General features: G+C 53.9%; 1 protein-coding gene and 1 long non-coding RNA gene across 5 annotated transcripts; one reads left to right on the top strand and one right to left on the bottom strand.

The window, feature by feature from the left end:
* On the bottom strand, positions 1–7,845 carry LOC117202766 (uncharacterized). 3 transcript variants are annotated; one of them, XR_007473190.1, is made up of 2 exons: positions 4,300–7,845; positions 1–3,707 (listed from the first exon to the last, which is right to left on the bottom strand). It is a non-coding gene; the product is annotated as an uncharacterized LOC117202766 (long non-coding RNA). The 3 variants fall into 3 exon arrangements; XR_007473192.1 differs by having other exon boundaries at positions 6,886–7,845; XR_007473191.1 differs by having other exon boundaries at positions 7,065–7,845.
* Positions 7,846–7,968: 123 nt separating this feature from the next.
* LAMP1 (lysosomal associated membrane protein 1) lies at positions 7,969–22,450 on the top strand. Of its 2 annotated transcripts, none has more exons than XM_033434994.2 (9): positions 7,969–8,137; positions 13,920–14,038; positions 15,881–16,097; positions 16,210–16,368; positions 19,672–19,856; positions 20,389–20,511; positions 21,040–21,106; positions 21,183–21,353; positions 21,575–22,450. In XM_033434994.2, the coding sequence occupies exons 1-9, from the start codon at positions 8,086–8,088 to the stop codon at positions 21,712–21,714; spliced, it is 1,233 nt and encodes a 410-aa protein (XP_033290885.1). In that variant the 5' UTR covers positions 7,969–8,085; the 3' UTR covers positions 21,715–22,450. The 2 variants fall into 2 exon arrangements, with proteins under 2 accessions (XP_033290885.1, XP_012389860.1); XM_012534406.3 differs by having other exon boundaries at positions 7,970–8,137; positions 13,917–14,038.
* The last annotated feature ends 348 nt before the right edge of the window (positions 22,451–22,798 follow it).

The raw sequence follows: 22,798 nt of genomic DNA, 5'->3' as shown, positions 1-22,798 counted from the left end.
TGTAATAACAGGTACTATTAACAGTGTATTTATAGAGTTTGTAATAGCATGGGAAAATATTTGTTACAAGTGAAAAGAGGAGGATACAAAATGCAACAATAATTTTTTTAAAAAGCACAAATACATGGAAAAGAGCCTTTAAATATCACAATACATAGCTGGTTGACGTGAACATTGAATTTCCCCCTTTTGTTCCAATTTGCCTATCACAGCACCTGTTATCTTCACACAGTAAGACAGTAAACTCTTCAAAAGCAGCATAAGCTAGACTTCAATTAATTATAGTGTAAAACAAAGGACGTCCCCACCATCTGGTTCCCCGAGGATCAAGCCATGGGGCGCCGGGCGCACACAGCGCAGCCCGAGGGGAGCGCAGACCCAGGACGGAATGAGGCCTGGCGCTTTGGGAAAACAGGCCCTTCGACGATTACACTCTAGGAACAACATTTACAGACCGGATCCTTGCATCTTCCCACCCTCAGGAAAGCGCTAGAGTCATTCACGGGTACACCTGTCCCCGTGACAGGCAGCGACCCTCCACGAGGCCCCCCTCCTCGTAGCGGCTCCCCGGAGCTGGATGACGGGCTGTCCCCGAATCACGCGGAAACTCGGGGCTCACGTCGTGCGTCCTTTTCAGAGGACGACAGGGACACCACAAAGACGTCACATCCTCACAGCTGACTGATAATCACCACGTGATCCCAGTAAAGATTCTTTCGGGGGCTTCCCTGGTGGTGCAGTGGTTGAGAGTCCGCCTGCCAATGCAGGGGACGCAAGTTCGTGACCCTGTCCGGGAAGATCCCACATGCCGCGGAGCGGCTGGGCCCGTGAGCCATGGCCACTGAGCCTGTGCGTCCGGAGCCTGTGTTCCGCAACGGGAGAGGCCACAACAGTGAGAGGCCCGCGTACCGCAAAAAAAAAAAAAAAAAAAAAAAAAAAGATTCTTTCAGTTTGGGACTCACAGAAGAGCTGCAGGGGCACCAGAGTCCCCTCCCCCGGTCTCCACACTTCCCGGGACATGAGCCCCTCTGGGAAGGAAAGCATGTACCATCTGCAACGAGGGTGGCCCTGCTCCGACGCTACTGGCTACGCCACGCGGTGGACGAGGACGTCACCAGTATTTCTGCAAATGCCCATCTCTGTCCTGGGAGCTGACCCTGGATCCTCAGGCCCCCACCTGGGACAGTCCCCTTGGTCCCTGTCTCCGTGACCTGGAGGCTTCTGAGGAGCAGGGTCAGCCGTCGCCAGCCGCCCCACCACCTGCTCCATACTGAGGACTGGCCTGCGGCACAGGTCACCAGGAAGGACAGGAGGGCACAGCGGTGTCACCAGGGACAGGGACCCTCACAGCTGAGGCAGGTGGCGTCTCCACTGCACAATGACTCCTTTTTTCTTTGTAGTTAAGAAAGAGCTATTTGGAGACGTCTCTGAGACCATACGGACGCCGTCTGCCCTTGAGCTTCGAGCACCGGTCCCCCGGGGCGCCGGCAGCGGTCGCAGCGGTCACTGCCCACGGCCCTCCGTGCTGGAGGCTCTGTGAGGAGGACATGCCCTGTGTTCCCTCACTTCTCAGCGACATTTACCCCACCCTTTGGATTCCGCCCCAATGCTGTCAGCATCACCTCCTCATCCAGCGCCCAGGGCTGCTGGCAGCTCAGGTTGGCACCTGCGTCCCCGAGGCCCCGGGTGGGCACCGCCTGGCTCCTTTCCCAGGGAGCGTCCTCAGGACCCTCACCTGCAGGGCTGTGCTTCTCGGCCCTCAGCGGGCACTCAGGAGACAGTCCGACGCGCGCAAACGCCCGGCTCTGTGGATTTCCGTGACTCTCCGTCGATCTGTGTTCTAAACACACATATGAGCTCCAGCTCACAGGATCCCCTCTTCCCCCCGCGGCTTCTCGCTCCCACAGCAAGGAACCTGCCAGTTCTCATTATCTGCAAAATATCTCCTTATTTGTTCAACACCGGTAAACGTACAGCTTCAGAACCGCTAACCTACCCCAGGGAGAATGAGCTGACCAGCCAGAGGACAGTGTCCACACAGATCTCCGGTCCACACACGGAGTTCCTGGGGTTGGGGTGTGGCCACAGGACCACCAGGACAGTCACCTTTGTCACGGACTGCACCCCCACATCCTGCTTGGTAGCTTTAAAATTAACATGAAGTCCAGTCTTCGGGGTGCACGTTCCTATGGGTTTGGCAAACCTTCAAAGTCCCATCCCCACCCCCTCGTCACCGTCAGCCCAGACCCCCTCGGGCTGCCCCAGCCCCGCCAATCCCAACAGTTTTGCCCTTTCCAGAATGTCCTGCACTTCCCAAGTGCCCGGAGGATCCCCGCCACCGCCTGCGTGCAGCCTGGGGCAATGATGGCTACAGCTGCCGTAAACACTGCCAACCTAAGTCAGAATTTCTCTCGGGTGAACGTTAACTTTATCTTCAAAGACAACTTGATTGCAAAAGATCACATGGCCAAATAGACAACAACAGTCAGAAAAACCCTGAAGGAGAAAAGTGAGGGAGCTGGCCCCGCAGATACAGCACCTATAACTTCAAGAGTGGAGCTGGCCCCGCAGATACAGCATCTATAACTTCAAAAGAGTGGTGCTGGGGCAGCTCCAAAAATCAAGTCAAGTATGTTCTCACGTCAGCACAGGACGAGGTGGAATCTCAAATCAGTGCACAAAAGGGGAGCTTTCGATAAGTGGAAGGAGGATACCTAGAGACCTGCACGGGAAGGGTGACATGGACCCCTTCTCTGCCCTGCCCGTTGGCATCCTGAATCAGAGATACAAATGCAGAAATGAAACTACACATGCATTGGCAGAAGAGACAGAGTCTTCTAACCTAGGACTAGGAAGGACTTAAAACCCAAATGCTACGGAAGAGTGATCAATTCACCCACGTTTAAACAAAAGAACTTCCACAAAGACATGCCATAAGCAAACAAAATGATTCTAAAAATGATACACTGACTTTAAAAATGTGACTTGTATTGCAAATATCTCTATAATCTGATAGAAAGATGGGCAAAAAGGCAGGTGCCCCACTCATAAGGAAAATGCAAATGAAAACTGCAGGGACATAATTTCGTACAGGCCAGGGTCAGGCTGTGGGCACACAGGCTCTCTGCTGATGCATCGCTGGTGGGACAGCAACAGGGGCAGCCCACGCGGAGAGGAATATCACAGTTACTCACATCTAGGAGGCTGCACTACCAAGACCACACAATTTTAACCTGAAAATGATAATAACTACAAAGACTGAAGACATATCAACTATACAGAAATCCACGGTGACACAGCACTTTAACATCACATTTTTTAAAATGTGATGTTCACTTTGTTTTCTAATAAACTGGATTTTTTAGAGCAGCTTCAGGTTCATAGCAAAATTGAAAGTACAGAGTTCCCACAGCCCCTCTGCTACCTCCCCGCCACACATGGCCTCCCCCACCATCAGTGTCCGCACCAGGTGGGGCGCCGGTCAACGCTGAGGAACCCGCACCGACAGGTCATCACCCCCCAGAGCGCACGCCTCACGCGGGTGCGGCAGTTCACTTCTGGAAGCTGCTTCGGCACTGAGTTCTTCCTCTGAAGCCAGACAAAAGCATCTCGAACCAGGCACGGATCCCAGCTTTCCTGTAGGGACGGTACTCTGGAGTAACCAACTGGTCCACGATGGAAAATTCTTCCTTACAGGTCTGCTCCAGCTGACAGCACAATAGGAAAGATAGAATTAGAAATTGCCAGGGACTTCCCTGGTGGTCCAGCGGTTAGGACTCTGTGCTTCCACTGTAGGGGCCTGGGTTCGACCCCTGGTCGGGGAACTAAGATCCTGCGTGCTGCGCGGCGTGGCCAAAAGAGCAAAGCAAAGCTATCGCCAAGCCCGCTGGAGTACGGACCTACTGACTCGCCAGGGTGCACGCGAAGCCGTGGGGCCAGAGGCCAAAGGCTGACAGGGACTCTGCAGTGGATGGGGCCACTGGGGCCACCCCAATGCGGCCCCACAGCCTGAAGAAAAGGGCAGAGTGCTTCTCGGTCTCCATGCACACTAATGGCCCGAGGCCCTGGCTGAAACGCAGGTTCTGATTCCGTGGGTCCACGGAGGGGCCCGAGGCTCTGCACTGCCAACCAGCCCCAGACGCAGCCAATGTTGCAGACCCGCACTCCACACTGCGTGGGGAGGGTCCAGCACCACGTGTGGAGCGTGGTACCTGGGGGAGATGAGCCTGATTCAGTCAAGCCTCAATCAGACCACCCGGTTACCGGAGCAGAGGAAGACATGGCCGTTCAAGGACTCACCAGGTCAACCCAAAGTGTGGGTGTCCTACAGGACAAGTGGTCTCGTTTCCCCTTCCCCAACACGGGGACTTGAGACACGCCATCAAGGGCAGCGTGCAGACCTCGCCGGAGCCACAGGGAGCACACTGGCTGTAAAAAGATGTTTTCTGGACAACTGGAGACGTGTGAACATAAACTGGAAATTAGTTACTAAGGAATTCTTAGGTTTTGTTTTTATATTAGCTACAATAGTGGCATTCTGTTTATGTAAAAGATTTACATGAAAAATATAATGTCTGAGGTTTGTTTTATAACACTCAAGCCCCCAAACCAACCAAAACACAAAACAAGTGAGGAGGGAGGGAAAATGGTAAAAGTAACGGTACAACAGCACTCACTGGATTATCCTAATTTTATTCAAAATTTCCCTTTTAGAAATTTCATAAAACAAGCTTTAAAAACGACAGCACTATGCGACATTACTAGTTTTGCTTACCAAGTCTCAAGAAAAAGCGTAACTTAGAGCAAAAGAGGGAAAAAAGCACAGACTGCCTGCTAGTCCGTTCCTCTAGATTTCACCATCAGCCATCACTTATCTCCTTAGCTACTGAGCCCACACCCTCCTAGCGGCACGAGGTCATTTCACAGGTAAAAGGCCCCACCTTTCACCTGTGAACTCGCCCGCTCATTATTACCAAAGCAGGGTCCCCAGTCCCTGCTCAGCTCCGCAGAGGCCTCTCCACTCACTGCCCTCACTGCTTTGTTTTTAAAAGGCTTTAAAAAAGTCTCCAAAAGAATTCAGAAGGTGTGGAGTCCTTCACTGTGCTTGGTTTTCCCCATCTTTCCTTCAATCAGAATAGTTCAGATCCAGGACTTCCCTGGCGGTCCACTGGTTAGGACTCTGTGCTTCCATTGCAGGGGGCACGGGTTTGATCCCTGGTCAGGGAACTAAGATCCCACAAGCCGCGTGGCGCGGCCAAGAAGAAAAAAACCCAGATCAGACCCAGCCTTCATTAAGAATTCAAACAAAAAGAATACCAAACAAGAAAATCCCACCATATTACTTTTCCATACTCTATTAAAATGTAACTTCATAGAATTTTTGCTAAACCTTTCATTTTTCTGCTGTTTTTTTTACACCCTGTTCTTTTGCTCACACAAACTCCTTTTTGGTCTTTAAAAAGAGAAGATTTCAAACACAGCGTGTATTGGGCAGTTGGACACAGTAGAAATGTGCTCTGATGGGTCTAAGCAGAAAAATCCCCTGTTGAAAGGCCTCTGAGTAGCTCACAGAATTTCCAAAAGGAATGCAGAATGACGCTAGGGAAATAGCAGGCGCGAGGGGGCAGCAAGGGCCACGGCTGAAGACACTACAAACAACCCGGTGAAGACCCTTCACCACCGCCTGGAGAAATGCCACTTTGCTGCGGCTACAGCTGCCGTCACCAGCAAACACCACGTTCAGGGGCAACCACTAGCTCCTGATCCAGTCTAATGGGCTGAACTCGAGCTGAGCTCGCACCTTAGCCGCTAGGAAGGCTGGGAAAGTGACCATCTGGTTTTTTCAACTTCTGCTGGGTGCTCTGTCTGCCAACCATATTCAGAGGGTAAGGCGTTCTCTCAACAGAGGAAGGGGCTTCCAAGGCTGAGAAGCACAAAATTAATAGGTCTTTTGTTTCCATACTCAAGATTTTTTGGTAGTTTCTCACCATCAGAAAGTTCAAGAGAAAAGGGAAATATTTTAGAATTTTCCAGTTACATCTGAACTGAACACTCTACTTCATAGGGACAGCTCAGGCTCAGATAATAACCTACTGTACAAACATCATGTTAACAACCTGCTGCTGATAAGGGACCTCACAGTGAAAGCATAGAGACCGCAGATCCAACACCTCCTCTTTCCCACGGCACACTTCAACAGACAGCACTTCTCTCAAATGGGATCCCGCTGAGACTCTTCCCCATTTGGAACAGCAACAAACAAAAAATCCAGAAAGATCCCTAAACACCTAAACAAGACATCAGCAAATCAACTCTGTAGTAACAGTAGATTTCTGCCCCAAAGAGCTGAACAACCTGTGGACTAAGAATGCTGCCTGCCATGTCAGTAAGGAAGGACACTGCAGCCATCAGTCATCAGTAACTGCAGCCACTACCCACCCTGCAGCCTGAGAAGACTCACGAAGGAAACAAGGAATGCCTGCCATCACGGAGTCATCACACTGCAACTACCCCAGACGGTGAGCCCTGAGGGGACTCAGGATGAGAGAGCACAGGACGCTGGCCCCAGAGAGCTGAGGTGCAGATCAAAGGAATGATTTCAGTGAGCCCAGACTCTTGCATCTCTCCATACATAGAAAAGCGCTAAATTCCTTAACTTGAGATACCTGGTTTTCCTTAATTAACGATAATCTTTTGACATTCCGACTACCTGCCCTTTGTTGCAAAAACTCCTATATATCCTGGCTCCCCCCTCGGATTCTCGGGGTTGAGATGACCCGGCTTGAAGTCCTAAGAACGATCCCTGAAAAAAACACAGCTCTCAACTTTCAGTCGACAAAACCCAACGAGCCTGGGGCTCCCTCGGCCTCTTTGCTTTCCTCTTACTTGAAATCCTTCAGTGTCACGACTTGTTCAGCTGATGGTATTAGAAGGTGGCGGGGAAGGGAAACTGGACAGGAAGAAAGAACAAGGAAGACAAAATCTACAAAAAGCAAACAAATGTAAGAACAACAACAAAAAAAGTCACAAAAATCAAAGCCTATAACAGGTAGTAACCAACACACCTGCACTGAAGGTGAACTGGAGGCACGTTTCCCCAGGGGGTGGGGTTGGAAGTGCTCAACGAAGCAGCAGGGCAGGAGGGCGTCACCTCTCTCTGCAAAGGGCCCGTGTGGCCAGAGCGCGGGCAGCAGTCGAGAAAGAGAAGAACCGGGCAGAGCCTAGAAGCAAATCAGGAACTGGGGAGTGAGTGAGAGGCACTTCAGGAAAGTTCTGGAAGCAGCGAGGCTGCGATTTCCTTCCCTGGGCAGCTTGGGGCCCTTCTGAACCTTCCGGGAAAGGCCGCCGCTCCGCCACGGCCTCCAGGACGAGGTGACAGCCGGGAGCCACCGAACCCTCTGAAGCCCCTTCAGTCAAGATTGTGTCTAGCTTTACATCCTGTGCCTTGTGTGTTTTTCCAGCACGAGGGGTAACACTCAGTACGCGTGTTCACATCCCCCTCCTTCCTACCCCCCAGCCCGGATTCTCCACGGGCCCCGAGGCCGAGAGACGCGTTAGCATCAGCGTCCCTGCGGAAACGCCCTCTCGTCTCCCGTGGGGCGGCCGCCGTGGGACTCCCACCCTCGGCCCGCGGTGGAGAGCCGCACGTCCGGTCCCAACCCCTCTTTTCATCCGGCAGCCCCAGGCGGGACCCAGAGGCCCCTCCAGGAGGTGACCAGCCGCACCCACCGCCCGCCTTCCGCTTCCGCCGGCCGGAGACCGGGCGGGGGTCGGAGGCGAGACCCGAGTCACGTGGCGTCGCGGTCACGTGTCAGCCCCAGGTAACGTGTGAGGCGGGAGCAGGTCGCACGCCTGAGCTCTCTCACTCTCGCGAGATGCACGGTGGTCACGTGACGGGACGGGGGGGGAACGGGGCGGGGCGGGCGCGGCGCGGCATCACGTGACAAGGTGCCGCCGCTCGCGGGGTTTGTTTCGTGCAGCGGGCGCAACACCGGGACCCGCTACCATCACGCCGGCCGGGTCAGACCCCGGCCCGCCCGCCCCGGCCCAACCGCCCACGACCCCGCCCGGCTCCCGCTCGCGCCCATGGCGGCCCCCGGCGGCTCCCGGCGATGGCCGCTGCTCCTGCTGCTGTTCGGTGAGAGGCCGGGCTGGGGGCTGAGGGCTCAGGGGCTGCGGGGTGAGGGGTCGGGCAGGTGTGCGGCCCTGCGCGGGCCCAGAGGGATGTGGGGCGGCGTGAGGGGCGGGGGGCTGCTCGGGGGCCGGGAGCTGCGGGGCTGGGGTCGGGCCGGGCCCGGGGACTCCAGGCGAGTCGTCCCGCACCGGCCGAGGCGGCTGCGGGGGGAGGGGTCGGTCCAGGTGCCCAGAAGTGGACGACGGAGGGAGGGCCCGGCGCGGCCCTCGGGTCCCAGCCCTCGGGTTGTGGGGTCAGTCGGCAGTGACTTGGTGGTTTCTGAGCGGCGTGGTTCGCGCCCTTATTTGGGGGCACGGGTGGCCCCGGAGGGCTGCGTGCGGCTGCAGCCGGAGACGCGGGACCGCATGGGACTCGGCTTGCGCCCGACGCGGATGTCCGCGCAGGAGAATAAGGCGGGCGGCGACCCCGGCCTTGAGAGTTCGTCCTTCGGGCTTTTAACCTTCGCCCCCAGCAGCATGGCACAGAGCGCTGACGCGTGTGTTTATGTCGTTGTGAATTTTAATTACGTTATAATGACTTAAAGTTGCCCTTGAGAGTTTCGGGGAGCCCACAGTGGACAGAAGCGGGGGGGGCTAGGCCTGGCCTCCCAAGGGTCGTCTCCATTTCTAGTGAGTCAGGAGCGCTGCCTCTGTGTGTGTGTGTGTGTGTGTGTGTGTGCGCGTGTGTGCGTGTGCGCGCGCGCGTGTGTGTGTGTGCGCGCGCTGGGCCCACGGAACTCGGGAGCTGCCCGTGGGCGCCGGTGTTTTATCCATTGAGGAATTTTGCTGTCATTTATCCGTCCTAAGGAGAAAGGGATTGTGCTGACTTAAACAAGAGTCACTGCGTGGTTTCATTTTTGTGGCTACTGGGAGCTCCCTCTGCGGCACTTTCTCACCTGGTCCCCATGATACGGGAAGATTAAAGTGCCAGGAACTGAAAAGAGGTACCGGAGCTCACTGGTGGGCGCTCCCTTGAGTTCAGCAGACACAGAAGCAGTCTCCCAAGTACCTGCCGAGAATTCTCGAAATACGTACTCTGAAGTTCTTTTTTTGTGACAGAATGAATTTTGGTTTCAGGATTTTGTTTTGCCTGTTGCGTAAAATGAGTTCTTAGAGCTCCAGGACCCGCGCGGGGGCGTGCTCTTATCCCAGCCGCAGACCCGGAGCCTTGCTCTCCCCCGCAGGTGTCATGAGTTTTGAGAGGGCCTGCTGGGACAAGCCTTGTCGTGTCAGGGCGGCTCATTGTTCTTTATTAGAAGAGCTCGCGTGCATTAGAACTGTCACATTTTGTTTCATGTTTTAAAAACTCACCTGAATGAAGAGAAAGATCCATACTTCTCTACCTTGATAGCTTGGAGTAAGCATGCAATTAGCTTTTTCTCTCTTTTTTATGGCCATGCCACGAGGCTTGCAGGATCTTAGTTCCCCGATCAGGGATTGAACCTGGGCCCCCAGCAGTGAAAGTGCGGAGTCCTAACCACTGGACCGCCAGGGAGTTCCCATAATTAGCTTTTTAATGTCCATTCCATCATATCTTTTAAGTTTTATGTTCAGTTAAAAATCCAACTTTTAAAAAGTTCTGTTAAGAGCCTGTATTTAGGTCTGTTTAAAATGTCTATTTTAATGCACAATTTCACCAAAAAGCATCTTTTCTAAAAATATTTCAAACTTCTGAGTCACAAATTCATCCTGCTTTGATAATTAGAAAGTAAAGTTTCCTTTGTGTTTTAATACTTGGTAGAAAGCATAGACAAGTGTGAACTGAAACTTCTTGATACGTATGATTAAGTATATTGCATAACAGAGCTCTTGACTGTTGCTGTCACCGGGATGACCTCCTTCCCCTTTCCGAATGAAGAACTGTTGCTTAGGAAGTTTGAAAAAATGTTGTATACCGATTAATGTTACCCTCGCTTGTGGGAGTTTGCCAGTTGCCCAGGTTGGCGACCTAATTTTTCACTAGATTTGAGGTCAGATGTTTTGGGTCCATAATTTTGAATTTATATTGTTAGATCCATCCCAGGCTGTATTAGTCCTTTCTCCTCTCTGCGTCCGGAAGACTTGACTGTGTGCATGTACAGCACATGCTTCTGCTGGAGCGTTGGTTCTGCTGTGTTGTGATTATTTTCACACCTGTGTCTTCCTTATGTTACAGCCTGCCTCGTGCCTCACATACAGTCAGTGCTCAGCACGTACAGGAAGAGATGTCCAGGGGTCCCTAACTGAATGTGCACATGAGCTGTTCAGAAACGTACCTTCTGGTCTCTAGAGTCTGGGACTCCGTGTCTGGGATGGAGCCGTGGTCTTTCTTTTTTTCCTTTACGTTTTTACAGGTGATTATGTATCACTGGTTAAGAAGAATAAAAATCCTGGCTTCAAGAAAATCGAGCCAAGAGAAATTAGAAAGTGATTTCTCCTAAACGGTTCAGCAAAGAACGTATTGACTTGTTCCTCTAGGTGGCAGCTTCTCTCACATGCAAGTGAGTGTGTCGTAATTTGAAGCATATTCACTTGCTTACCAAGTGCTGGAGAGAAAGCGTGGTTCAGGTGTGGACCTCGCTGTGCCGCCGGCCCATGGCAAGCTCGGCGGGCACGTGCTGTGAGTCAGCAGACCCAGTTCCAGATCTGGCTCTGCACCATCACTAGCTGTGTGACCTCGAGCACAGCAGTTAACTTTGTGCTTTGGACTCCACATCTGTGAAAGGAAATCGTCACAGTGTCCGCCTGTTAAAGTTGTCACCATAGTTTATAGTTACCTGCAAGGTGCGCTACAGGTGCTAGTTAAATGAAACGCTTATTTGACGGTTTGTGTCAGGTACCAAGGATTCAACAATAGATGAGGGCCGTGTGGCACTGAACGCGTCGATAGTAACAGCTAACACTGAAAGCAGGCTGATGCCTTGTACCCAGCGCTCCCCTTGCTTTGGCTCCCTTGGTGCTCATTTCCGTCTCACAGGTCCTAAACCGAGGGGCGTGGTGCTCCCTCTGGGCCCGGGGTCACAGTCAGTGATGGAGTCTGTCGGAGACTGAGATCTCTCATCTCAGGCGGGCGTGCTCCCACAGCTGCACCTGTTTTAGAGACTGGAGTGTCTCCAGGTGGGAGTGTTTTGAAAGAATAAGCCACTCGTTCCTCTGCGGGACCCCTGGAGAGAGGTTGGCGTGAGTCTGGCGCCCGTGCCGAAGGGGAGCAGCTCCCGGTGGTGCGGGTTCTGGCTTTCGGGAGGGACACCCCTCAAATTACTGCACATATCCTAGCTAATTTGAGATGGGGGTTGTCTTTTATAGAGTTAAACACTAATTTCTGACTCTTAGCATGCGTGTTTCTCTTACAGTGTTTTGCTGTAACGCTCTTGTAGACGTTTTTCTCGTGACCAAAATTGGCTCTGGTTTCTTGTTTTAATAGTGGAAAATTTGGGGGCCTCTAGTGCTGCCGATGCTGTTTGTTTTGTGTTTCTGGGGGTTTTTTGGCCACGCCTTTCGGCATGTGGGATCTTGGTTCCCCGACTAGGGATTGAACCTGCGCCCCCTGCAGTGGAAGCGCAGAGTCCTAACCACTGGACCGCCAGATAAGTCCTTGATGCTTATTTTAAGTTTGTTTTAGTAATACTAGTTTGTTGTCCTTTGAAAGCTCAGACCTTCAGCATGTTTACTAAATGAAAAAATTGACTGAGAAGTTATTTATGAAGTGTTGTCTAGTGAAGTGCTTTGAGTCAGTAGAACGTTTTTTGGTGACTTAGGGACCTATTTTATAGGAGGGTGGCTTGGTAGGAGCTGGCCTGTGCGGGCCCTTGTGGGAGGTGGCTACCTGACCTGCTGTGCTGTGGCACGTGTGACAGCCTGTGGCTCCAGCGCCCGGGCCGTTGAGGGCAGCTCAGGCCTGGGGGCGCCCATGTGCACTGTGAGCTGGTCGTTGTCCGGTGTTTCTCTGGCCTCAGCGCCCAGGCTTTTGCTTCTGCTGCTGAACCTGCGTTTGCCTGGCTGGCATCTCTATAGCTCTTGTGTACTTACTCCATCACTCTCAGAGATATGTCTTTAAAAACCTTCACTGTAGGGCTTCCCTGGTGGCGCAGTGGTTAAGAATCCCCCTGCCAGTGCAGGGGACACAGGTTCGAGCCCTGGTCTGGGAAGATCCCACGTGCCGCGGAGCAACTAAGCCCATGCGCCACAACTACTGAGCCCATGAGCCACAACTACTGAAACCCGCACGCCTAGAGCCTGTGCTCCGCAACAAGAGAAGCCACCGTGATGAGAAGCCCACGCACCACAACCAAGAGTAGCCCCCGCTCGCCGCAACTAGAGAAAGCCTGCGCGCAGCAACGAAGACCCAATGCAGCCAAAAAAATAAAAATAAATTAATTAATTAATAAAGAAAAAAAACTTCACTGTTTTAAAAAATGAGTTGTGGGATTTTCTCTAGGTTTTTAAAAGGAACGTTCATTCATTGGAAATGACTTTAGTGGAATCTTGCCGCAGTATTCGGGGGGTGGGCGGAGGTTAAAATTTGCGAAGCACAACAGACAGCATTTTTCTTGTCTGCCCTAGTTTGCTTCGTTTGTAGCAGTTTGTCTTTATGAACACAGATTTTGGTATTTCCTTTACCTGAGGCTTACAGGAGGGTATGCAGGGTTTCTGTCTATATTGTTTGCTTTAGGCTTAATTAGTAGTTGCTCTGAAGGTTTTATTTGGTGACGGTCCCAAGGGTGAAGTGAACTGGGTTCACTGGAGTCATTTCACCACGTCAGCGACAGGGACTTGAGAATGGAAGCTAGTTGGCTGCCTCGGAGCCTGCTGCCTGGGTCACACGTACCCTTAGAGCCGTCAGAGCCAGAGGTGCCGCTGCTTGACGAGGGGCGTGCAGGGGTCTTAGCTGCAGAACCAGGAGGTGTGTTCCTGGGAGTGTGGCGGTGCCGGTGCTGGTGGGTGGCTGCTTGGCTTCAGGGTGGTCAGGACGCCTGCCCGTCTGTGAAGAACCCTGTGCTAAGGTGTGTGGCTGTCACTTACCTTCTCTGACTCAGATCGGAGTGCATTTGCTGCTAAGCTGCCTGCTCGGGGTTTCGGGCTGTGGCCCTGGCCCTGAGAACTAGCTCAGAGTGGTGGCCACTCCCAGGCTGGAGGACCTGTGACAGCTGCCTTCCGCCCCTTCCCTCAGGCACTTGGCGGCTATACCTACAGAGGCGTAGTGGTGTCCTAAGGTCACACAGCCAGGTCCAGTGGAATTACTGTATTTTGAGGACCTTCTGGATACGGGCAAAGAGCTCTGATCTTTGGGTCTGCGGCTTTTCTTGCCACGTCGCCAGTCCACGAGAGGCAAGAGCAGAGCCGACTCTTATTAAGTAGCGATTTGGGTCCACGGGGTTTCTGTAGAAGGTCAGCATTTAGTTTATGTTGAGTCCTGCCCTCAGGACTCCACCCCGCGTCCCCGAGATCCTCTGAGGAACGAGCGTGGGCAGCCTGGGCCCGGGGTGACTCAGAAATTGACCTGTGACTTCCCGGTACGTATTTTGAAGAAAAGCATTGAAGAGCTAATGACAGGTTGGCAAACTGATGGGATGGGTTTAGAGAGAACATTTTCAGACCAGACTCCAGGAGGGACAGAAGCCCAGCTGAGCCCCACCTGCGGGACCTGTGTGTCTAGTTCTTCAGCGATTTAAGTAGTTTTCCTAATAACAACTGTATTGCCGCAGCTGTAGACAACCAAAATTTTCTAAAAGGTGTTTGGTCATTTCTGTCTTTCCTGGAGTTAGCAGGCCTCGTGCATGGTGTGTCAGCTGTGTTTGTGGTGAAAGATGGCAACGGGACAGCTTGTATCATGGCCGACTTCTCTGCTGCCTTCCTGACCAGCTATGACACCCAGAACGGTTCTAAGGTAGGAAACACCAGGGCCCTTCATGCCTTGCTTGTGTGTGTGATCATTTAACCTGCCTTGACAGTCTTACACGTGTGTGTGTTTCTTGTATGTTATACAGTGCTGTGTCTCACAGGCTGTTAGTGCCTGTGATAGTCTATGCGTTTTATATACTGAGGATGCAGTCATATTATACGAACCATTTCACGCTCACTATTTTATTGTGAGCATTTTTCCAGTTTTCTTCTTGATTATCTTTTGTAATCACAACGTAGTACTTCATCATGTTAATCACGCTAATTTACTAACCCATCCCCTGTAACTAAGTTTTCTTATGTTCTTTTTATGCCTGGTGTACAGCTCTGTGAATATAGCTTTTTTGATCTGTTGAATCTGCTTTAGGTAAACTTACACTCCAAGAATCGTGTGTACACAGGTGCTCGAGGTGCAGTGCCACTGTACTAGTTGGATTAGAATGTCCCTTTCGGTTTTGTTAGAACAGCTTTGCGCCTCTGCAGGATGAGAAAGCCTTTTGCATTTACCAGATCCCTAGCAAATAAACAGCATTTCTTTGTTAAGTCTTCCTCCGTGAATTACCTGTTAGTGGACTTCTCACTTTCTCTTTCCATTTAACGTTTGTTCTTGTAAACATACTCTTATATTTTGTTTTCAGTGCTTTGTTGAAGCAGTGTTTTTCCTTACCCGTCTCCACATCCAAGGCACCATATCTGTTTTCCGGCACTTGGAGGGCAGTGGGGGCCCAGGGCCGCTGGGAGGACGAGTGGCTTCTTCAGAGCTTCTGGACATGCCGGCTGCCTGGCCTCCTCAGTTCATTGGCCCTGTCTTGATATAAATGTGGTCTCTATCGGAACAGGAGAAAGCAGGGAAAACTTCATTCCACGGAAATGTCTCCAATTGTAAAGATTTGTCCAAACACCTTTTATTTATTTTTAATTTTTTTTTAATTATTTTTTTAACGTGGACCATTTTTAGTCTTTACTGAATTTGTCACAATGTTGCTTCTGTTTTATGTTTTGGTTTCTTGGCCACAAGGCATGTGGGATCTTAGCTCCCCGACCAGGGATCGAACCCGCACTCCCTGCATTGGAAGGCGAAGTCTTTAACCACTGGACCACCAGGGAAGTCCCCTAGGCACCTTTTATTCTAATTTCTACTTCACTTCTTTTTGTTTGGATTTTTTAAAACATTGTTTCATTATATACTAATCGCGTACACAAATGGGAACATGCGTTTGCTGTAATGTGCCTTCCCACTTCACACAGTGTGTCTTTGTCACAGGCGTGGTCTGTTCATCAGGACAGTGCTAGGACAGCTTCCCACGGGTCCTTCACCCAGTCCGGTTCATCGAGATGAGCTTTGGTGGTTTTGTAGTTGTTTGTTTTGCTTATAATAGTTAATTCAGACAATTCTGCAGTAAACTCCCTCTTCTCTTTGTTTAGAGAGACATATTCTTTAAATACACTTTTCTGTGGCAAACATGAGGTACTGGCCTTTTTCAGATAAAAGTATCAGCTCATCCTGAAGCCCAGCGTGAATTATTTCACTTTACTGAGATAACTGTAGTTTTACTTCTCTTGTTAATGAAAATCATATTAATGAAGAACAGTTTTAAATTAGTGAATAATTAGGTCATCCTTGCCTTGCACTTGAGTTATTTTCTGGTCTATTACTTGACATGTAATATTGACTTTCATGTTTTTTGTTTTTATTGAAAATGAATGCATTAATAGTGACATCTGAGATGGAGCTGGGGTCGGGGCATGTGTCAGATCTTTGGTGTTTCTGAACCCCTTTAGTAACCTGCACCCTAATTGTGTTCCACTGTCATCATGTTTGTTCCAGAGCGTGACCTTTGAGCTGCCGGCCAGTGCAGAAGTATTAAATAGCAGCTCTTGTGGCAAAGGAGATGCTTCTGACTCCAGTCTCGTGATTGCTTTTGGAAGAGGCCATACGCTGACCCTCAATTTCACAAGAAATGCAACACGTTACAGTGTCCAGCTGATGCGTTTTGTTTATAACTTGTCAGATACAGGGATTTTCCCCGATTCGAGCTCCAAGGGTAAGAACCAATATGGACCAATTATGGGGTGGAAAAAACTGGGTTGGGGGAGTATCTAAAATTGCTTCTAAGCACTTCCAGGAGTTAAAGATCGATTTTTTTTTTCGTGTAGAAACCAAGACTGTGGAATCCGTAACCGACATCAAGGCAGACATAAATAAAAAGTACAGGTGTGTGAGCGGCAAGCAGATCAGCCTGCGCAACGTGACCGTCACGCTGCGCGACGCCACCATTCAGGCCTACCTCTCCAACGGCAGCTTCAGCAGGGAGGGTGAGGACCGCCCCGGCCCAGCCCCCTGGGTGCCCGGGGAGCCCTGCGCGTCCTCGGAGAGCTGCCCCTGCCCCTCGGTCTTCAGAGAAGGTTACCCCTTTCGGTGAGGGTGGATTAAAACAGGCTAAAGGGGCAAAGCAGTTCAAACCCTCTCTCTTCCCTTGTTACAGAGCTAATGGGGTCAGGGTTGTAGGCTCTCCTTCAGCTCAAGCCGCTGTCTCTACACAGAGACCTCACCTAACCTCAGTCCAGCTTGGGCAGGCCTGGGGCAGGGGTGGGAGCGACCAGGGGGGCCTTTCAGGGGTGCACCCACCAGACCCAGTGGTCTCGGGTGAGGTAGTCGACCACTTGTTTCCTCACCTGCGAAGTGAGGATGCTCACCTGTCTGCGGAGGGTGTGAGGACTCGCAGGAAGCTCCTGCCGAGTGCTCCTCTGGGTGCCGGCTGGAGTCTGTGGTAGAGGGTGTCGTTTTCTGACTGCGGTTCCCCACATCCTGCCCGGCAGCTCACTGTCATTTCCTTGGGGGGGGAGGTGTCCCCACTGTCGTTCTCTGTGTTTAAGCCTTGCCCCGCGGCCTTCCCTGGTGGCTCGGAAGCAGCTGGGGTGCCTGCTGACCCCACGGCCCTCCGTGCGGCCAGCTGCAGCCCTGGGCTTGGGCAAGGGCCTCTGGGCTCTGTACAGCCAACAACTAAAAATGGTGTTTTTGCTTATAGATTAACGTTAAAAAATAACGTTTCACAACACATGAAAATGATGTAAAATTAAGTTTTGCTGATCATAAGCGACATTTTATTGGGACACAGCCGTGACCACCCGCTCACCCGTTCCTGTGGCTGCTCTCTCACTCTCACACGGCAGAGCCAGGTTGGGACGGGCGCTGCAGCCCCCGTGTCCGGCAGGATCGGGTGCCAGCCCCGGGCCCGCCACAGGATTGACGTGTATTCATCTTCCCGTCTTTCATGTTTGATGTGTGGATTCTTGTCAGCTCTTCTGAGAGAGTTAGAAGTTCAAAACAGAAATTGCTTTTCAGTGAAGTTTATCACGTCTCACCTCCTGCCCAGCTTGGCCTTACTAACGGTTTCATTCCTTGGGAACCTTGAGTCTCACTCCCAGTCTAGCTCAGGTGCGGGCCGTGCTAGAACGTCTCTTTCCACTTGAAACTTCGTCAGTGCAACGTGCAGGTTTATCTGAGTATCTGCAGCTGCCGGGAGACCAGCAGGGGCCTTCAGGGTACACGAGCTTCTGAGAGCTGTGAGAAGGGCACTGGGAGGGCGCACAGCCCCGCCCCTCCCCCTCCTCCCCTGCCACCACCTCTGGGCTTCCCGCCTCCCAGAGGCCTTCCCGGGGGAGCACGCACGTCCCCAAGTGATCCTCTCAGGTTGTGAGCCCTCTGTGGGAGGGACTTTGGTATCTGCCGTAGGTGTCAGGCTGGTTAACAGGTAGAAGGGAGAGGGCTGTCACCCACACACATTCTAAACTCCTGAGGTTTTCTGACTGGCGGTTAGTAAGAGCTTCGTGGAGACAGCAGGTCACACGTTACAATGGCTCAGTGGTCGGGTAGACAAGGACTTGGGAGACTGGCCTGTTCTCTTCGTTTGTCTTAACGTGGTTTGTGCATTTAGTCATTTGTGTCCTGTGACAATTGATAAGTAACTGATAAAACTGCTTTTAAAAGCACCGGTGTCCCAACGTCTACCTGCAGCTTAGCTCCAGGAGGGAGGCAGCAGTGCCAGCCGGGGCCCCTGGGGCCAGGCATCTCGGGGGTGCTCACCCAGCTGAGCCCACCTCCCAGAGCTTGGGTTTTGTTTCCCTTTTTTGCCCTCTTTCTTCTCTAGAATAATGCACTTTCCTCTACAAGTTGTGTGAAGGCCGGCGGGGCAAGGTGACCCTCAGGGTGGGCTGAGTTACCCGTGTCCCGGTCCTCTGGGGTGGACGTGGAGTCCGCAGCTGGAAAGGAGTGCAAGCTGGACTTGAGCTTCTGCTGGTGGACGGGTTCCAGCCGCTTCCCGAGCGGCTCCCACCCTGGAGGTTTGGGCGGGCTTCCGTGGCTTGGCCTAGGAGACCGGTGGGAAGGGTCAGAGTTGGATGGAGATCGTGTATGACCGTTAGTGCTAAGCTTGCCCACTGTCCACGGAAACAAGGTGGTAAAAGGAAGAGCCTTGGGCTTCCCTGGTGGCGCAGTGGTTGAGAGTCCGCCTGCCGATGCAGGGGACACGTGTTCGTGCCCCGGTCCGGGAGGATCCCACATGCCGCGGAGTGGCTGGGCCCGTGAGCCATGGCCGCTGAGCCTGCGCGTCCGGAGCCTGTGCTCCGCAACAGGAGAGGCCACCACAGTGAGAGGCCCGCGCACCACCAAAAAAAAAACAAAAAAAGGAAGAGCCTGGGTTGGGGGTGCCGGATGCCCTGGGGTTCGGGACGTTCGCTAACCTTCAGAGAAGGCGTGTCTGGCCCGTCAGCCCCTGTGGAACACGTACAGTTACTTTTCAGCTTTTGCCTCAGTCAGCTTTGACTTTGAATATAAATTTTTGTCGTAAGCAGTCATGGTGGGTCAGATTCTGAGGGACGGGGTCGTGTGCACACCCTCAGTGTGTCCTCCGGGGGCGCCCTGTGCCCTCCCCTGTCGGACCTGTGCGGCCGGGGCCACCCCCATCTCCTGATTGTGTCTCTTGCCACTGGGCTCCCACTCACCCCCTCGCTGGGCCCTCCGCCTGCCCCGGGTGAGCGCCCACAGCAGTTGGCTGCCCCCGGGCACGGAGACTTGGCTCCATCCTTGACCAGTAGGGCCGTCTGGTGCCCGTCCTTCCCGGGGCCGCTGTCAATTCTCCTGGGGGCACCACGCTGATGGTCCGGGCTGGCGATGGTGTGTGTGTCCAGTGTCCGTCCCCGCGGAGGCCAGGCACTTGGGGCCGCTCTGCTGCTGTCTCTGGGACCATTTCCAGCCCAGCGCCTGGCACAGGAGCTCGGAGAACATATAAGTGAATTGTTGCCGTTGCAAGTGGCCTGGGTCCCCAAAGCACGGGATGGAGTTGAGGTTTTGTTCTGACCTTACGGGGGGAAGGTTTGTCCTGCAAGGGAGGGTGTCCTTGCGGACGAGGGACCAGGTCGAGCGTCGCTGAGGTGACCTGCTCCCGTCCAGGGTTCCAGAGCAGCGTTAGTTAGCCCGCGTCTGCCTGGAGGCCTGGAGGTTGTGTTCTGTGGGGCGGGGCCCCTTGAGAACGTCAGCTGGGGCCCAGGGTGGGCTTGGGGTCCAGGGTTCCGGGAGGTCCTGAGGCGGCGGCACGACTCACCCCACCGTCCCCACAGAGACGCACTGCGAGCAAGACGGGCCCTTGCCGCCCACCCCGACGGCACCACCCCGGCCCTCGCCCACTCCGGCACCCGAGAGCCCCTCGGTGTCCAAGTACAACGTGAGTGGCACCAACGGGACCTGCCTGCTGGCCAGCATGGGACTGCAGCTGAACATCACCTACAGGACAAGGGGCAACACGGTAGGCCGGCCGGAGCCCTTCTCCCCGCCCTAAGCCTTGCGGACCGGGTGGGTCGCGGGTGCTGCGTGTCCTGAGCTGCTCAGCTGGACCCCCGTCCCACCTGGGCCACTGCATGTGCAATGGCAGGGTTGAGTCTCCCAACCCAGGCTGTTGTGCGGCCCCAAAGCCTCAAGTGTGTTGCCACCACAGGACGGGTGTGCTGGCCTGGGAGGTGGTGGGATTTTCTTGGACGCTTTACTGCTCAGACACTTGGGTTGTCTTTCTACTCTTCCCTTGAGATGACGTTTCTCCCTGAGGGTGAGAGTCTGGGGATGGAGACGGGCCACCTGCTGCTGCGGGGACGTGAAAGCAGCCGGAAGTACCAGGAGGACCGTCTGGCATCCACACTCTGCCCGTGGGAACTTGCCATGTTTTCTTCTGGGTTTGGTTCATGTGAACGTGGCTTTGAAGCCGCTGCTTCGGGGCTGCCTGTGTCCCCTCAGGAGCGCAGGCCCGGGGGAGGGGAAGCCGACCTCTTGGCTCTTCTAACTAGACGGTGACCAGAGAGTTCAACATCGACCCCAACAAGACCACCTTCGGGGGGAGCTGCGCAGCCCAGCTGGTGACCCTGGAGCTCCACAGCGGGAACCTGCTCCTGGTGCTGCAGTTTGCGATGGTGAGGGCCCCCCGGCCTGCCTCCTGGACCCTCGGCCCCACCCGCGTCTGTCAGCAGACGCCTTGCGCTTATCCCGCAGACGGGGCAGGGGCGACCCGGGGCCTCAGGTGCTGTCCTCCGCCTGTCCTGGGGGCAGCGTCTCTGCGTCCTCTGCTCTTCATGCCTGCCTGGGAAGGGCTGCATGTGCAGTTAGCAAAGGAGTAAGAGCCCCTGGTGGGTGTTTGTGGTACACTCTGCAGGTGAACTGCTAGGTTTCTCCTGATGAAGTTCAACTTTCCTAGGAAGTTAGATGTTGACTTTTCTGGAACGTAGCTCCTTCAGTCCGCATCTTATCAGAGTCTGATTCTGTAACAAGGTCTGTAAGGAGCTGATCAGGATTCATGTTCCCGAGACGACAGGCTGCCTTTTATGGGCTGGGCGCGCTGCAGTTTCCTTCTGAAGCTACGGGCGTGGGAGGCCACCTTTATCACCGGCCCCCCCACCTCCCCGGGCCTGACGGTGACCGTGTGATTGTCGCCTTCTCCCTAGAATGCAAGTTCCAGCCGGGTTTTCCTGCAGGGAGTCCAGCTTAATATGACTCTGCCCGATGCCAGAGGTAAGACCACACCCCCCCCCCCAGCCGGCATGCCTGTGCGGGTGCCCCAAGGCACTCACCCCTGCTGCCTTTGCAGAGCCCACCTTCTGGGCCACCAACAGCTCGCTGAGGGCGCTGCAGGCCGCCGCCGGGAACTCCTACAAGTGCAACGCCGAGGAGCGCGTGCAGGTCACCGAGGCGTTCTTCCTCAACATATTCAGAGTGTGGGTCCAGGCGTTCCACGTGGACGGGGACAGGTTTGGGCCTGGTGAGTAGGCGAGGGCGTGGTAGCTGACGGCTGGGGGACCCCTTTCAAGTCTGAGATGTTAGCGCCAGTTCCGCTGCTCGCGCCACCTGGCCTCTGCGCGCTCCAGCCCGCCTGCGGGTGTGCTCACGCCGCCCTTTGAACAGAGGGCTGGTGAGAGCCTTTCGCGCGGGAGCGTGTGGGCAGCGGGCGGAGGTGGGCAGCTGGGCCGTGTGTCTCCACAGTGGAGGAGTGCCAGCGGGACGCGCGCAGCATGCTGGTCCCCGTGGCCGTGGGCGGTGCCCTGGCAGCGCTGGTTCTCGTCGTCCTCATCGCCTACCTCATTGGCCGGAAGAGGAGCCACGCCGGCTACCAGACCATCTAGCCGGCCGGCCACCCGCGCCCGCCGCGGGCCAGCAGCAGCTGCGCAGCCTCGGGCCCTTCCCTGGGCTTAGGTTGCTGCCAAGGGGGCACCCTTCCTTGCAAACTGGTTTTCAAATCTGCTTCGTCCAGTGTGAAGCTCATCCGGCCACATTTACTATGCACAAAAGAGTAACTATGGAAATGACGGTGTTAATTTTGCTAACTGGGTTAAATATTTTGCTGACTGGTTAAACGTTAATATTTACCAAAGTAGGACTCTAAGGGGGGTGGGGGGTAAGAGAGCTTTTCTAAATGGGCACTGGCTCCGCTGTCATTCGGCTTTTTAAGAGTCCGGTGTTTGGTGTCTTCACTCTTTACTCAGACGTAAGCCTTACAAAGGGAGTCTCTGGTCTTAATGCTTTGAGGAAGGCTGGTGGCTGGGAGCCTGACGCGAAGAGATGAGTAGGAACGAGGATCGCAGGGCAGGCGTAAGGAGCGCCAGGGCTCGCGGCGCCGGGTCCGGGGCTTCCCACGCGCTGCCACTCAGAGCTGGCACTTAAGACAGAAAAGGGGGCGTTTACGTTCTTGTGAAGTGATTTTCCGTCTTCTGTTGGAGGTTGGGGTGATCCTCTGTCTGCACTGTGTATAGTAATCGTTTCACTCTGATTCATCGCTTGCAGCTCGGTGGGCTGTGTGCTGAGGACCGTCCCCTCCTGGGACGCGTTGCCGTAACGATGCTAATAAAATGTCTCTTTGTCTGTCTGTCTGGGCCTCATGCTTTTGTCAGCTCCCGGCGAGAGGTCGTGATGGGCATGCGGTGGGCAGGGTGTGCCTGGGGGGCAACTTGAGGAAAGGCCAGTCTTCAGTGGCTCAGGGGACAGATCACCCCATGGGAGATAGGCCCTTACCTGTTCCCCGGGTCAGCGGCCACCGAGGGGGAGCTGGGGCCCCAGTTAGAAGAGACCCGCGCCCTCGGAGGACCCACAGGCCTTGCTGAGGCCGAGTGCAGCCTGCCTGCGGGTGGCCCTGTGCGGCCTGTACTGTGCAGCCGTCCCTTGAGACCAGGCTCAGCGGAGCAGGGCCCGTGAGGGACGCTGAGGTGGGGT

This window comes from Orcinus orca, chromosome 18 (genome assembly GCF_937001465.1).
Source record: "Orcinus orca chromosome 18, mOrcOrc1.1, whole genome shotgun sequence".
NCBI lineage: Eukaryota > Metazoa > Chordata > Mammalia > Artiodactyla > Delphinidae > Orcinus > Orcinus orca.
The sequence above is the reverse complement of the archived record's forward strand: the minus strand, read 5'-3'. Positions and strand labels throughout refer to the sequence as shown.